We start from the raw sequence: 17,454 nt of genomic DNA on the forward strand, positions 1-17,454 counted from the left end.
TTGTTTTTTTTTCTTTTTGTTCATTTTGCCAGGAGCAAAATGGCCTCATATAGTCCGGAGGTTGCTATAAGTCATTAAAGGTTTTAGAATGGGAGTTCAGGTAATCACAGCTCCCTAGGTTCATTCCATAAACTTCTCTGCTTTTCGTATTTGACAATACATAAACAGGGAAAATGCCAATGCCAGGACCTGTTGGGTGTGGGACAAAGTGAGAGAAGGTCAGTAGAAAGTTGTGGGAAAACATGAAATGACAATTTCTATATCTTAAATGTACCACTGTTTAATTTTATAACATTAGGTTAATTCTTGACAAAATGATCTATTAACTGGAAAATACATTTGTTAGTTTAATTATTTTCATCTTATAGGGTAAACTCCACATTTAGAAGTTTCAAGAACTTTAAAAATCTACAATGAAAATACATTTAGTGGCCACTTCTTTAGCACTGGGTAAAATGGCCTCAAGTCCTTTGAGATGTTGGTTCAATATGGCGTTGGAAATATCTCATCACCATCTAATCATCTCAGACCACTTTACGTTATGGTTTTGGCTCAAAATGATCTGATAGCCTTGTGCAGCTCTTGCAGATTTCTCATGCACACCTTTGTGCTACAAACCTGCCATTCCTCCTCATCCCAGAGTCCCTCAATGGGATTGTGCAGGCCACAGGAGTTGTCTAAAGTCACTCTCATTCTTATGGAACCAGCTGCTGTACTTTATGACATGCCAGGTTGTCCTGCTGGAAGCATTCATTTGAAAAGAGCAAGGTGTGGCCATAAAGGAATGGACATGGTCAGCAGCAATGATTAGGTAAGGTAGCATTCAAATGACACAAAAGTAGTATTAAGAGTACTAATATGCACCACAAAACATCCCATACACTCCAACCACCAATCTGTACCAATGATACAAGACAAGATAGATGATTGGATCCATAAAGTCTAAGCCAAATTTTTATCCTGCTACCCATAAGTCACAGCAAAAATTGAGATTTGTCAGACCATACAGCATTTTTCCTCTCTTCAGTTGTTCTGTTTTGGTGTTCATGTGCATGATGTGGCTTCATCTTAACTTAGCTGACAGGAATGGCGTTGAATGTTCTTCTCTGCTGCTGTAGTCCATTTGCTTTAATTTTCAATTTTTCAGTTTTCAATTTTCAATGTGCTATGCATCCAGGGATGCCCTTCTGCACAGCATTATGCTGTTATTTAAGTAGCTGTGGCCTTTCTAATATTTTGTCTAAGTCTGATACTCTCCTCTAACTGATGTCATTAACAAGTTGGTTTCACTCAAAGAGCTGCACTTTATTTCTGTTTTTTTATTTCAGCATTCTCTGTCAGCTCAAGAGATCTGAAAAAGCCATCTATTTCTGAGGTGATGGAACCATGACATCTGCTACCAACAATCAAACCACAGTCAGAGTTGGTTACATAACACATGTTGCCCATTCTACAATTAAACCGCTGGGTAAATGTCTACATGATACATACTGTACATACAGTCGCAGCCACATGATTGGATGGATGAAGGAACAGCCTGTTGACAATAACAAGCAGATGTACCTAATATAGTGGCCACTGGCTGCTGAGAGCTTTCTGAACCCCAGAGTGGACAAATAATGTGACAAAACTCTGGACTAGTGATGAGCCGAGTTTCATTTTACATACAGTTTCACAAAGATGACACTAGAATTTGTTTTCTGTGAGATTTTACAATTGTGTAATACAAAACTGACTACATTTTTTTTCTGATGTTTTTAAAGTTGATGAGAGGATAGAAAGCAAGAAATATTATTCCCTAAGGGTTTGACATCCGTTTCCCTTTTGGCTTTGACAGTTTCCCAGAAATGGGAGAAGATTTTTAAAAAATGGCAGAGAAAAGTTTTTGTTTTTTTTTCTGTAAAAACAACATGGCTAAACACAACCCATGAAAAGACAAAAAAAGATGTACGCCTAGGCAAACACTGTAACGCAATGAGGCAATTCAATTTTAATCACAGTGGTTGAGAGAAAAACCCACAACTCTGGTTTTTCATGAGATCCATCCTGCTTTGGCCGGCTACTATTTAAATTGTCCATCCAACCATCCATTTTCCAACCCGCTGAATCCGAACACAGGGTCACGGGGGTCTGCTGGAGCCAATCCCAGCCAACACAGGGCACAAGGCAGGAACCAATCCCGGGCAGGGTGCCAACCCACCGCAGTATTTAAATTGTGCTGTACATAATGTCCTCATGCCAGGCTCAGGCCTGAAGCCTGATGGGAATTGTAGTCCCCACATCTGCATTGCCACAAGGTTGCTGATGGGATGAAAATATAAGGGAATAAAGGCTTTTATATTTACCAAACACCTTTTACTTTCAAGTCGGTTTGGTCATTTTTTTTACTTACTGCAAATTTACTTCAATTTTGCCCAAATCACTGATTTATCAGTAGTCTGGACCAATCTATCACCATACAGCCATCAAAACATGTGCCCCTGAAGGCATCTCTGCAAGTTTTCTGACTCTTACTCAATTGACCAGGTCTATGGGTGTTCCAGGCTAATTTTGACTTTTTCACTTTTCTACCACTTCTCTCATTATTTATTTCATCCTTCTGAGAATACAAAATAAAACCATGCAGATATTTTTCAAACATGATCAAAACCATGAAGATAGGAATATGTTGCCAGCACACTGTTAATGCTGACTGTTTAGTACCTTTATTCATTTTTTGCTGTACGATATGGAAAAAGATGATCCGCTGTGGCAACCCCTAACATGAGCAGCCGAAAGAAGAAGAAGAAGAATTCATTTTTTGCTGTAGTATCTATGATCTCACTCTGACAGATGCTATATAAAATGCAGATTTTCAGAAATCACCTAAATAATTCAGTCTCCAGAATAAGTCAGAGGGTGACCAACCACTGGATGGTGCCCATATGTTTACCTTCTAGGACAAGCATTCTTAAACTTTTCAATCTGAGTACCCAAATAAGAATCTCAGTACCATACTGGGATCTAAGAAGAGGATTATTTCCATAATGACAGCAGAGTCATACAATATGAATGGTTATATAATGAAAAACAGTGAACTTTTTTGGTTCCATTCAAGCTTATTTCTCACATGAATATGACTTAAAAGAGAAAGCATGGAAAGCAAACATATTGTTAATACTGTAATGCAATAATTATCATTTAAAACAGGGAATAGACTTCTAGGGTTTGTCGGTGCCAGTGAAAGCTTTAATGAACTGGGGTGAAATCAGTTCTCCTTTACAATGAGGTGGCATGAGGATAGACATGTGGCATTCCAAGGAGTCCAAGTCATCACAGACTATAAGACCACACTAACTGTCAGAAGTGGTGATGCCTAGCTGCAGACGTTATAAATAATTTCTATGTGTGGGTTGATACCCTGAATGACATACCTCCTCAGGTGGAACAGGTACCATATTAGTCCATAGTTGATGTGAGAAAATCTTTGTTGAATGTAAGCCCAGACAAAGCTGCTGGACCAGATAACATACCTTGCTGAATGCTATGGAAATGTGCAAAGCATCTGACGGATGTCTTTACAGACATCTTTAACATTTCCCTGAGGCAGGCAGTCATCCCCATGTGATTCCAAACCACCACCATCATACCCATGCTGAAGAGATCCTCTGTCACTTGCCTCAATGACTGTAACCCTACAGCACTCACACCAGTCATCATGAAGTGTTTCAAGATGCTACCTGAAAACTGGACTTCCCACATCACTTGACCCTCTCCAGTTTGCCTATCACCCAAACCATTCCACTGAGGATGCCATATCATCTGCACTTCATCTGGCCCCGTCCCATCTGGACAATACAGACACTTAAGCCAAAATACTTTTCATTGACTTCAGTTCAGCATTCAACACCATCATTCCTCAGAAACTCATTGGACAGCTGAATCTGCTAGGCTACAACTGGATCCTGGACTTCTTGACTGAAGGATCCTTTATTGTCCACTTTGTTAACACCATATCCAGTAACATCACAATGAGCATTGGTGCGCCTCCCCCAGGGCTGTGAACTCAGGCTACTCCTATTCACTCTCCTGAATCACAAGTGTACAGCTATAACACCATCATTAAGTTTACTTGCTACACAACTGTAGTATGTCTTGTCAGCAATGGGGACGAGTCAGCTTACAGAATGAAGATATGACTGTTGGTGGACTAATCCAAGGACAACAATCAGTCTCAGCATGGATAAAATGAAAGAGGTGACTGTTGACTTCAGGAAGGCCCATCCTGACTACACCCCAATGTACATCAATGGCTCTGCGGTTGATTGGCCAAGAGCACCAATTTCTTTGGTTTGCACCTGGTAGCTGATCTTACCTGGTCAATTAACACAACCTCCATAGCCAAGAAGACTCAGAAGTGTCTCCATTTCCTTTAAAAGCTGAAGAAGGCAAGACTACCTACCCCAATTCGCACCACATTCTACAGAGGCATCATCAAGAGCATTCTGACCAGCTTTTCTGCACACAACAGAAAATATCATTAGGACCTCTCAATCCTCGATTAAAGACATGTTTATTACAGCATTTGGGAAGACCACTCCAACCCCCTTCACAGTCTCCTTGCCACACTTTTCATGTGGCAGAAGGTACTGTGGCGTCCAAACTAGTTTTGCCAGGTTCAGCAACACTCTGTACCACTTCGTTGTCTGGACTCTGAGCTCTGTGATGCCCTCCTCCCCTCAGATATGCTTCTAGTTTTTTATTTATATTCAGTACTTTTGCAACTACTTTTGTTTTTATTATTAGGTGTTATTATTTTAATTTATTACTATCTAGTCATTTACCATTGATTTATTTTTGTTTATTTTTAGTATACCAATTTACTTCTTTTGCATTTGTCCTGTTTTTGTGTGTTTGTTGCACTTTGGGTGGTCTTGGAGAATGTTATTTTGTGCCACTGTATGCTGCAATATGGTGTATGGATGACATAACAATAAAGTCACATAACTTTACTTGATAAGGTGATTTATCAAAAGGCAGTGGGCACAGTCACTTAACTTAGTCCCTGGACTCATGATATCAGGTAATGAATAAAAAAGTAGTCAAAAAATATTATTAGCTGAAATTTACTTACCTTGTCTTAGATTTTCTCTCTATTATAAAAGGAAATCCTGTGACAAGACTTTTTTAAAGAGATAATTTCAAGTCCCGTGAGACGAGACTTTGGCCATCCTCTCAACCATATTCAACCACACACAAGGCCCTCTCACCTCTCATTCGTGTGAAAGCTTTTGTCAGACACAGTTCCTACTCTCTTAGCTCTTATAAATTATTACGTTTTACTCACTTTAAGTTCTCAATAAAAGAAGACTTATCATGTCCAAATCTTATTGAAGAATTTCATCCCGAAGGGTTATCAACAGAAGAAATCAGTACACGGGCAATCCTAGCACCGAAAAATGATGAAGTCAAATGAATTAACGTGAAAATTGTTGATCGGTTACATGGCAAATTGGTTAAATGCGTATCAATACACTATGCTGAAACAGTTGGTGGTGATGGTGCAGAAGATGAAAACATCAACATACAATATCCCGTAGAATATCTACCACCGTTATTAAAATATTAACAGTCCCGTTAGAATAGCTTTTGCAAAGAGAATTAACAAATCACAGGGACAAACATTCGAAAAAGTCGGTTTATTTATTAGAGAGAAAGAAACGAAATTCACTCAGGAGCAGTTATACGTTGCGTTGTCACGATGTAAGTCCAAACACAGAATCAAAATTCAATGCGATATTGATGAAAATTTAATTCAAAAAATTGTTTTTACTGAAGTTTTACAGTAAGAGTGTAAGTTTAAAAAGTATTTGTGTGTTAATTTCAAATCCAAACAGAACGAAATTGTGTAACACAACAAATACCTTTAATGCAACATGAAACATAATTTACTTTCAAATTAGGCCTATTATGCTTTACTATTTTTAATATGGTTAATTACTTGCTGTAATGTAAAATAGTTAGGTCTATTATGCATATGTAACAATTCCCATTAAAATAACAATCTGTTTAAATTGTACATCCGCATCCCCATACGCGAGTGGCTGAACTGCAAAGTGGCTAGTGCGTAGTGCCGGCCTTGGGGTTGGAGAGTGAAGCGAGCAGGGACCAAAGCCCCCTAGTTTTTTTAAAGAACGATTTTCAGATGAGCTCCACCATTAACAACACATTCTTCTTAAAGAGTACGCAAATTATTCAGCGTATCATTGTTTTTATTTAACAATTCAATAAAAAGGGTAAAAAAAGTTGAGTTACATGGCCAAATTATTACTACAAATTTAATTGGTAATTTGGGGCAGCACGGTGGCGCAGTGGGTAGCGCTGCTGCCTCGCAGTTGGGAGACCTGGGGACCTGGGTTCACTTCCCGGGTCCTCCCTGCGTGGAGTTTGCATGTTCTCCCCGTGTCTGCGTGGGTTTCCTCCGGGCGCTCCGGTTTCCTCCCACAGTCCAAAGACATGCAGGTTAGGTGAATTGGCGATTCAAAATTGGCCCTAGTGTGTGCTTGGTGTGTGGGTGTGTTTGTATGTGTCCTGTGGTGGGTTGGCACCCTGCCCGGGATTGGTTCCTGCCTTGAGCCCTGTGTTGGCTGGGATTGGCTCCAGCAGACCCCCGTGACCCTGTGTTCGGATTCAGCGGGTTGGAAAATGGATGGATGGATGGATGGATGATTGGTACTTGGCGAATAGTCCAGTTTGAAGTGCTGAAGGCCTGTATTACCCTTTTGATATTTTCCGTTATTCTTACACTTATCAACAAACGTGTTCTTCACACTACCAGTAGGTGGAAATTTATCAAACTCTATTAAAATAGCATTACAAACAGAAACTCATCCTTGCCGCGGCACTTAAAATGAAAACGTCTTTGCACCTCAGTTACAAAATTGGATTCAATGTATGCCTTAACATTAAAACACTGGTGAACTTAAGTTAGAAAAACTAAAGGATTCCAAACTGATTTCAGAAGAAACATTGTTCATCCACAAAAAAAAAATCATTAAAAACCAAACAGTGGAGATAGTTGGCAGTTATAAGCATCTGGAGACAACAATAGACTCAAAGCAGACTTTTAATGAAAATGCCACCTGCAAAAGGCACAGTAGCGACTCTACTGTGTAAGGAAGCTGAGTTTTTTTAATGTGAGTCATACCATTGTGTTACTTTTTTATGAATCTTGTCATATCTATCTTTATATATGTTCTGCTGGACTGGTTTGGAAATCTTAATTCAGCAACAAAAACAGAATAAATCAAATTATAAAATGTAGCACAAAAATAGCAAGGTCTTAGCAGTCAAATCTCACAGACCTGTTTAATAAGCAAGTATTACGGATTTTGTCAGACAGGACTAATCCTATGTATTCTCAATTGCAGTTGTTGTCATCAGGTCACAGGTTCAATGTTCCAAGGATAAAAAAACAAACTGTTCAAATGCTCTTTTATTCCAACTGCTTTTCATCATCTAAATAAGCTCAATTTTAATAAATATTCATGGGCTTAAATCATAGTATGAACTGTTAGAATTTGCATCAACCATCAGTCAAGTCTAAATGTTGGTTAAATTTTTAGGTTTAAAATGTTTCACCATAATTATTAACCTCATTGCTATATTTAATTTGTTTACACTAAATTTATGTTTGATGGCTATGTTCTTTGTGATGTGTTTTTTTTAGTGTTATGTCATGGTTTCTCTGTAAAATCTTCTGACAAACCAAATTTCCCACTTGTGACAATAAAATTACATTGAATTGAGTAACTACAAACGCATAATGAGGCATCAACCAGCTGTCCACAGCTGCTGAAGCCGCACTTAGCATCATACAGTATTATCATGGTGGTATATATACACTCACTGGCCACTTTATTAGGCACATCGTGCTAGTACCAGGTTGGCCCCCCTTCTGCCTTCAGAACTGCAATAATTATTTATGGTATAGATTCAACAAGGTGCTAGAAATATTCCTCAGGGATTTTGGTCTATATTGACATGATACCATCATGCACTTGCTGCAGATTTATTGGCTGCACATCCATGATGCGAATCTCCTGTTCCACCACATCCCAAATTTGCTTTGTTGGATTGAGATCTGGTGACTGTGGAGGTCATTTGAGTATAGTGAACTCATTGTCATGTTCAAGAAACCAGTTGGAGATGATTTGAGCTTTGTGACATGGTGTGTTATCCTGCTGGAAGCAGCCATCAGAAGATGGGAACACTACAGTCATAAAGGGATGGTCATGGTCAGCAACAATACTCAGGTAGGCTGTGGCATTTAAACGATGCATAATTGGTACTAAGGGGCCAAAATGTGCCAGGAAAATATCCCTCACACCATTATACCACCACCACCAGCCTGAACCATTGATACATGGCAGGCTGGGTCCATGCTTTCATGTTATTGACGCCAAATTCAGCCTCTACCATCCAAGACTCGTCAGACCAGATAGCGTTTTTCCAGTTTTCTATTGTCCAATTTTGGTGAGGCTGTGTGAATTGTAGCCTTGGTTGCCTATTCTTAGCTGACAGGTGTGGCACTGGGTGTGGTTTCCGGCTGCTGTAGCCCATCTGCTTCAAGGTTTGACATGTTGTGCATTCAGAGATGATCTTCTGTATAACTCAGCTGTAATAAGTGGTTATTTGAGTTGCTTTTGCCTTTCTATCATCTCAAACTAGGCTGGCCATTCTCCTCTGACCTCTGGCATCAACAAGGCATTTTCGCCCAGAAAACTGACCCTCACTGGATAGTTTCCCTTTTTTGGACCATACTCTGTAAACCCTAGAGATAGTTGTGCGTGAAAATCCTAGAAGATCAACAATACTCAGACCAGCCCGTCTGGCACCAACAACCATGCCATGTTCAAAATCACATAAATCACTTTTCTTCTCTATTCTGATGCTCGGTTTGAACTTCAGAAGATTGTCATGACAGTGTCTACATGCCTAAATGCATGGAATTGCTGCCATGTGATTGGCTGATTAGAAATTGCATCAGGAAGCAGTCGAACAGACGTACCTAATAAAGTGTCCAGTAAGTGTATACTCCTAATCACTTGCTCAACAACACCCCAAAATTTTTTATATCTTTCTGTCTCATCCGTTATAGTTACTTCGACATTTTGAACTAGCTCCACAGTCTTTTCTCCCCACAAGCTCGCCTACCATACACTCATCTCTTCCCGTTTTTTATACTTTTTGTTGCTTATCAGTCATCTCAGTTTGATTGTTTCATAAGCTGTGAAAAGGGTGGTGGTGCCATGAGTTATATTTTCCTTCCATAGAAACAAAAGCTGTCTGTGATGTGTCAACACTTTTGTTTATAGGAAAAGTCACAGGTCACATAGTCAATAGTACAAAAAGAGGGAGGTATATCACTTGCTATATAATTTGTGCTGGGATGAATTCAGCTAACTATATTACAGAATCATGTGGTGACCCATTACAATCATGTCCATGACCTAGCTTCGGTCACAGTCCCCAGTTTAAGAAACAACACTCTAGGATGTGCCTTTGTATGCCATAAAGGATCTACAGAAGCACCCTGCTCATCTTAATGCTGGTCAGGTAGCCATATCATTCATTTACTGGCAGATTTGGGGTTTAGTGTTTCCAAACAGCACTACAATCAGGAGAGATCATTGTTGGCACTACCCTGACCCCAGAAGTGTCTTAGACTGTCCATGTCAGTAATCAAGGGCTACAGCATAAACCTGTTTTGCTACCCTGAGAATTCATGAGAACTGTATAATTTATGAACCAGATTAATTGTAGCTTGGGAATCAGTCAGTCAATATGTTTATCAATGTTAATTTTGTATAGTGACTTTAAGAGGTTACACCTTCATAGGGTGCTTTATCATGAATACAGTACATGTATGAGACATGAAGACAAACAGTGGGAGCAACAATATGGAGGGCGGTTACTTACTTGGACAATGCTGATGCAGCCGACAAAGATCAACACGGATGTGATGTTACTCATCAGCCATTCCTGTACTTTGTTGTAACATCCCTGAGAGTAAGAGACAGCAAATAAATTGTGGTTTAGTCATATTAATTTTGCAAATGCTCTGGATGGGCTCAAAGTGTCTGAGCCTACAGAAGACATATTTACATCTAGCCCAACCCAGAGCTCTGAATCAACTGAATGGATAATACAGAGTAGGCATCTCACCTCTTCCCAATGCTGACACTGATCTGTATCTCTGTTGCAGCAAGAATGGGGCACAGATGTCATATTGTCAGAAATCCAATCACTTTTATTTGACACTCCACAGCATTTAAACTGGAAATACACAAGGAAATGCACAAACTGACCCTCTGTGTTTTCACACCCTACCCCATCACCTCCTCTTTCCAATGTCTTACACCAGTTTGAACTTGGTCCCAGGCGACAGACAAGCCCACTTCTTCCTTTTTCCCATAGTGCTTCATTCCATTCTTCAGGTCCTCCATTGCAAATTGGTCAAACTGTGGAGAAACAGGAAAAATCAGAGATGCATCCGAAGATGGCTGGTTGGCTAACTTACATACATACTATTTGTATTCCAATTTCACAACCAAAATTGAAACAAATCAGTACCTATAGCCTGGTTTGGTAAAATAAACTTATGAATAAATGGAGAGCTCCTTGCTTCAACTCGGCATGATTTGTAAATTAGCTGCCATATGGAAGTCTTGAAGTCTACCCATTGTGCATTGTTTTTCACGTGTGCCATTTAGTTTAGAGGAGAAACAGAACATCGAGGGTTCATGGGTCATTGGCCAGAAATGCCTTCTTTCTGTAGATACCGCAAACGTGAAAGCATCTCAGGTCTTGACATGAATTAGCAATATACTGTAAGTGAAAACAACACAAATGTGTCTTGAAGTTTTCATGAACAAGGATGACACAACATAATAACAATACTGAAGTCATTCAGTTTGGGCACTGTCTGTGGACTGATGGAGGTCTTTTTAAGTTTTAGTTGCTACAACAACACTCTTCTGAAATCTCTTTTGCATATACCAATGTGGACTTTAACAGATTCCTGTTGTAAGAAGTAAGAAACAAAAATGTATAATTTGTTTTTTTTTTTTATATAAATTCAACCCACAGTTAAATGGTTACTCCTTGATTTGAACCTCTTACCCTGTTTACAATCTTCATTAGAGGATCACATACTTGGCCTTCAATATAAAAACAACTAGGGGGCTCTGCCCCCTTCTCGCTTCACTCGACAACCTCAGTGCGGGCGCTATGTACTAGCCACTTTGCGGCTGTGCCACTCACGTATGGGAAAGCGGATGTACAATTTAAACAGATTGTTATTTTCATTGGAATTGTTACATATGCATAATAGTCCTAACTATTTTACATTACAGCGAGTAATTAACCATAGTAAAAAAGAGTAAAATATAATAAATTGAAAAAAAATTATGTTTCATGTTGTGTTAGAGGTATTCATTGCGTTATAAGTTTTTGTTCTGTTTGGCTTTGAAATTAACACACAAATACTTTTTCAATTTACACTTTTAACATGGCCTTCTCATAACTTCACTGTAATTTAATCCTGATACTCTGTATATCTAATTCATTATAATAACTATTCATTCAAAATCTGTACTAACCCCTACACTCTCTTCTGTTTCCTTTTCCGGTGTCCTGTTGGTGGTGGCGTGCGCCACCACCATCTACCCAAAGCACCATGATGTTCCAACAATGATGGATGGATTAAAAGCCAGAAGTCTGTATGACCATCAGCATCAAGTGACTCCGTGAAAAGCCCGAACTACAAAGAGGACTATTTCATTTATGTTAGGTAGAATGCCCAAAGGGGACTGGGCGGTCTCGTGGCCTGGAACCCCTACAGATTTTATTTTTTTCTCCAGCCTTCTGGAGTTTTTTTTTTTGTTTTTTCTGTCCACCCTGGCCATCGGACCTTACTCCTTTCTATGTTAATTAATGTTGTCTTATTTTAATTTCTTATTTTGTCTTTTATTTTTCTTCTCTTCATTATGTAAAGCACTTTGAGCTACTTTTTGTATGAAAATGTGCTATATAAATAAATGTTGTTGTTGTTGTTGTTTTACTGTAAAGCTTCAGTAAAAACAATATTTGGAATTAACTTTTCGTCAATATCGCTTTGAATTTTGATTCCGTGTTTGGAGTTACAGTGCATCCGGAAAGTGTTCACAGCGCATCACTTTTTCCACATTATGTTATGTTACAGCCTTATTCCAAAATGGATTAAATTCATTTTTTTTCTCAGAATTCTACACACAACACCCCATAATGACAACGTGAAAAAAGTTTACTTGAGGTTTTTGCAAATTTATTAAAAATAAAAAAACTGAGAAATCACATGTACATAAGTATTCACAGCCTTTGCTCAATACTTTGTTGATGCACCTTTGGCAGCAATTACAGCCTCAAGTCTTTTTGAATATGATGCCACAAGCTTGGCACACCTATCCTTGGCCAGTTTTGCCCATTCCTCTTTGCAGCACCTCTCAAGCTCCATCAGGTTGGATGGGAAGCGTCGGTGCACAGCCATTTTAAGATCTCTCCAGAGATGTTCAATCGGATTCAAGTTGGGCTCTGGCTGGGCCACTCAAGGACATTCACAGAGTTGTCCTGAAGCCACTCCTTTGATATCTTGGCTGTGTGCTTAGGGTCGTTGTCCTGCTGAAAGTTGAACCGTCGCCCCAGTCTGAGGTCAAGAGCGCTCTGGAGCAGGTTTTCATCCAGGATGTCTCTGTACATTGCTGCAGTCATCTTTCCCTTTATCCTGACTACTCTCCCAGTCCCTGCCGCTGAAAAACATCCCCACAGCATGATGCTGCCACTACCATGCTTCACTGTAGGGATGGTATTGGCCTGGTGATGAGCAGTGCCTGGTTTCCTCCAAACGTGACGCTTGGCATTCACACCAAAGAGTTCAATCTTTGTCTCATCTGACCAGAGAATTTTCTTTCTCATGGTCTGAGAGTCCTTCAGGTGTCTTTTGGCAAACTAAAGGCGGGCTGCCATGTGCCTTTTACTAAGGAGTGGCTTCCGTCTGGAGCTCTGACACTGAATGACCATCGGGTTCTTGGTTACCTCCCTGACTAAGGCCCTTCTCCCCCGATCGCTCAGTTTAGATGGCCGGCCAGCTCTAGGAAGAGTCCTGGTGGTTTCGAACTTCTTCTACTTACGGATGATAGAGGCCACTGTGCTCTTTGGGACTTTCAAAGCAGCAGAAATTTTTCTGTACTAATACTTTCCGGATGCACTGTACATTGTGAAAACGCAACGTATAACTACATTCACTGCCCATGAGTGAATATCGTTTCTTTCTCTCTAATAAATAAAAGGACTTTTTCAAATGTTTGTCCCTGTTACTTGTTAATTGTCATAGCAAAAGCTATTCTAATTGGAAACTGTAAACGTTTTAATATGAATGGCATATCAAGATCTCCTTTGGTGTCTAATGTTTTCGGCAAAAGATGTACTACATTACATTCTTTCAACAGTAATTTGGAAGACCGGACAGTGTTAACGGTTGTAGATATTCTATGGGATATTGTAAGTTAATGTTTTAATCTTCGCCACAATCACCACCAACTGTTTCAGAATAGTCTATTGATACGCATTTAATGAATTTGCCGTGTAACTGATCAACAATTTTCACGTTAATTTGTTTGACTTCATCGTTTCTCGGTGCTAGGATTGCCCGTGTACTAATTTCTTCTGTTGATAACCCTTCGGGATGAAATTCTTTATTAAGATTTTGACATAATAAGTCTTCTTTTATTGGGACCTTAAAGTGAGGAAAACATAGTAATTTATAAGAGCTGAGAGTGCAGGAACTGTGTCTGACAAAAGCATTCACACAAATCAGAGATGAAAGGACCGTGGGCGTGGGCTGTTAACCATAAATGGTTGATTGGAGGGCGGGACTTGAAAAAATCTCTTGGAAATAATCTGTCTCATCTCAGTATTTTCTTTTATAACAAGTAAGCCCGCGATTCGCTAACGATCGGAAAGCCAAGAATGGCAATCAGTTTCTGTTCCGTCCGATATCTGGATGGATGACATATCATGGAAGGTGGGTGCGTCTGGGGAAATGTCATTTAATTACATAAGCATATCTGTAGTAGAGCGGTCTCATTTTGTGGAGACGTGAATCTGTTGCCTTTGCTGACACCGACTGCTGGCAGAGTGGAGCACAGCAGGTTCAGTTTACAGGTTGTGGTGTTCGTGTGCCAGCCACTGAGTCTGGGAAGCTGCTGGGTTAGAGTCTGTGACCGTTATGTGATCTATATTACTGGCACAGTGGATTAGAGCAAGTGTAGCTCACAGGTTGTGTTGTTTGGGTGCCACGTACTGACTCTGGGAAGCCGCTGCGTTTGATTAGAGGTGGCGGGCTCGTTGCAGTGCGGCAGTGCGCGTGACATCCGGTTTACAACCTTCTCGTTTCTGTGTTTTCTGTGGCTGTGTCTGTGGCGGGCTCGTTGCAGCGCGGCAGTGCGTATGCGCCTCAATGCGCCCTGTGCCCAGCGCCCTGCGTCCATATCCGGTTTACAACCTTTTTTGTTTTCTCTGTGGTGGGCTTGTTGCAGTACGGCAGTGTGCGTGCGCCTCGATGCGCCCTGCGTCCATATCCGGTTTACAACCTTCGGTTAGTAATATGGATAGAGAAATATGTTCAATAATGATACCGGACTGTTTTGTTAGTTCTACTTGTTTAATCAGATGCCTTTATCTACAATAATATGACATAACAGAAGATCAGTTCACATATTTATCAAAAGCCTCAGAGTAGGTCCTAACTTGCTCAAAAATCTGACAGTGAAGCAGATTTGTTCCTGCTCTTAAGAGTAGGTATAAAAGCCTTTTATCAGTTATTCTAATTTAGGAAACTGTACCTAAGTTTACCAAGATTTAGGAGAGCTTGTGAGTTGGCCTGAGCTGCCAGAAGATGGCATTCATGTAGAGACTGGCATACACATCCTGGGAAAGTCAGAATGTTTTGGAAACATTGGACAACAATGCACTCATATGAAAGATTTTGACTTCACAGAGATTAAATAATATTCATAACAAATCTTATATTTCACATGATCACTCCATAGAACATTCCCGTTATATTTTACGAGATTGGGAAGGTTCAAGAAGGCAAACATAGACTCCTGGGGCATTGGATTAATACAGCCTCACAGAAGATAAAGTGGGAATCACAGATGGGGGCATGGCACACCACAGTACACTGGAAGAGTTTATTGCTGTGGCTAGTTTTAGTATAACTGTTACTTTATAATGCACTTCCCATGGCCATAACAGCGAGAAGGTGGCTCTTCTGAAAGTAAGGCCTATGGCTGTGGATCATTCATTGTTAAATAAACAGGGTCGCTATCAGGCTTACCTTAATTTGGTTTGTGTGTCTTGGTCTTTCCAATTTGATGCTCATTACAGTATTATTTACAATTTTGTTCCAAAGTGGCAACAATTACATTCAGTTCAACGCAATTGTTAATTTGCTAAGTGGTACTTTGCTATGTTTTCCTTCATCTTCGTCATCGTTTATTATTATTATTATTATGATTATTATTATTATCTTTGTGGTGAAATTTTAAAGCATCATCATGATTTCCAAATAAACTATAAAACGTCATTATGTGTACCATTTTGTGGCTCAGGATGAAGTACACTTGTGATGTCATCAAACGCAACCTCTTACTCCTAGCTGGGACTGAAGTGCAGGACTCTTGATCATTTTTTCTCATGTCCTACTCTGTGGTAGGACAAATTCTTTTCCTAGTATGATTTTTAGTGCAGTCCTATGAGTAGTTCAGGTCACATATTAGGTTCCATTCATGCAAGAATCTGGAAAATTCAAACGTTTTTCTCAAATAGTATATTAGTAGTCCCAAAGAAAAATAAAACCACAAAATGTGCATCAAACAATAGCCCTGATACCACATGCAATGAAGGTTCATGCAAAAGTAATCTGCATAAGTTTGAAATTCTAAGATAAAATCAATCCACTGCAGTATGGCTTCAGGCCAGTGTTTGAAGTGGGCCTTTACTCACAGGCACCTCTTCCAATTTCAACCATTTCTTAGCGTACCAGTGAGTACCAACACCTCTTTGTTAATTTACAAACCCTGCTTTTTGATAGACTGTCATATCATGAGGACTTATGGTTCACCGTACCAGCAGATTTTCTTACTGTGTCAGTGAGTACCAGCAGCTCTTCTGGAATTTTTACAAGGTAAAAATATTTGATCAAATGTCACCATATCCCCATAAACAGAGCGCCACCAGTAATTTGGTTCCACTTCAAGCACTGCTTCCAGCCAAAAGCTGGCACTATTGAGAGCATCACCACATTGAAACAATTACTAACAAATTGGATCAACAAGCAACAGGAAGCATTTCTGTGCTTCATCAACTCTGTTAAGGCACTTAATCAAGTTCAACATGACATCTTTATAGAAATACTCTTCAAAAGGGGTGTCTTCAGAAAATATATCAATCTTATAGCCACATTCTATAACAAATGAAGTGGTTTATGAAGATGGATATCAAGCGAGAACATAAGATGTCAGTTAAAAGAGGCTTGTGTTAAGGATGTGTTCTGTCCCCACTGCTATTCAACACCCATAAAGACAAAGCTTTTAAGAGTATTTGCAAAAGTATTGAAAGCCAAGCAAATGAATCTAAGATCCATATTACTAAACGAGAATGGTAAACCGGATGGACGCAGGGACATCCGGCCATGGGCCGTGGACGCAAAAGACGTGTTGCGCAGGCGCCCCACAAATCCCCCCCCCTCCAAGCAACGGAAACCAGATGGAATGCAACGTAAAATAAGAAATGAGGCGCCGCGCCCATAGTACACAGAAAAAAGGAGTCAGACGCCAGCGCCGCACATAGCCCTGCACGAAGCCCATTGCACACGAAACGTACTGCGCAGGCGCCCCACAAATCCCCCCCCCTCCAAGCAACGGAAACCGGATGGAATGCAACGTAAAATAAGAAATGAGGCGCCGCGCCCATAGTACACAGAAAAAAGGAGTCAGACGCCGGCGCCGCACATAGCGCCGCACGAAGCCCATTGCACACGAAACGGGACACACACAAAGAAGAGGATTGAGACCCACGACACACAAAGCCCCCCTCCAGTAACTGAAATAAGAAATGAGGCGACTTGCCCCTAGAACACCAAAAACAAAGGAGTCACACGCAAGCGCAACATAGCACACGAAACGGTTCGCACACAAAAAAGACGATTCAGACCCATGACACACAAACACCCCCTCCACTAACAGAAATAAAAACTCAGGCAGCAAGCCCCTAGCACACAAAAAAAAAGAAGACGCGAGCGCCACACAAAGCCCATTGGACACGAAACGGGACAGACTACGGACATAGCACACGAAACGTACACAAAAAGGA

The 17,454-nt window shown here is 40.2% G+C and overlaps 1 protein-coding gene across 1 annotated transcript in view; it reads right to left on the reverse strand.

Annotated features, from left to right (window-relative positions):
* Positions 1–17,454, reverse strand: part of tspan4b (tetraspanin 4b) — a 30,831-nt gene continuing 13,377 nt past the window's right edge. Inside the window, exons 5-8 of the mRNA XM_028813512.2 lie at positions 10,401–10,502; positions 10,207–10,317; positions 9,961–10,044; positions 1–189 (exon numbers count right to left, since the gene is read on the reverse strand). Of these exons, the coding sequence (XP_028669345.1) occupies positions 121–189; positions 9,961–10,044; positions 10,207–10,317; positions 10,401–10,502 (366 nt within the window). The 3' untranslated portion in view covers positions 1–120. The remainder of the gene's footprint in view (positions 190–9,960; positions 10,045–10,206; positions 10,318–10,400; positions 10,503–17,454) is intronic.

This window comes from Erpetoichthys calabaricus, chromosome 11 (genome assembly GCF_900747795.2).
Source record: "Erpetoichthys calabaricus chromosome 11, fErpCal1.3, whole genome shotgun sequence".
NCBI lineage: Eukaryota > Metazoa > Chordata > Cladistia > Polypteriformes > Polypteridae > Erpetoichthys > Erpetoichthys calabaricus.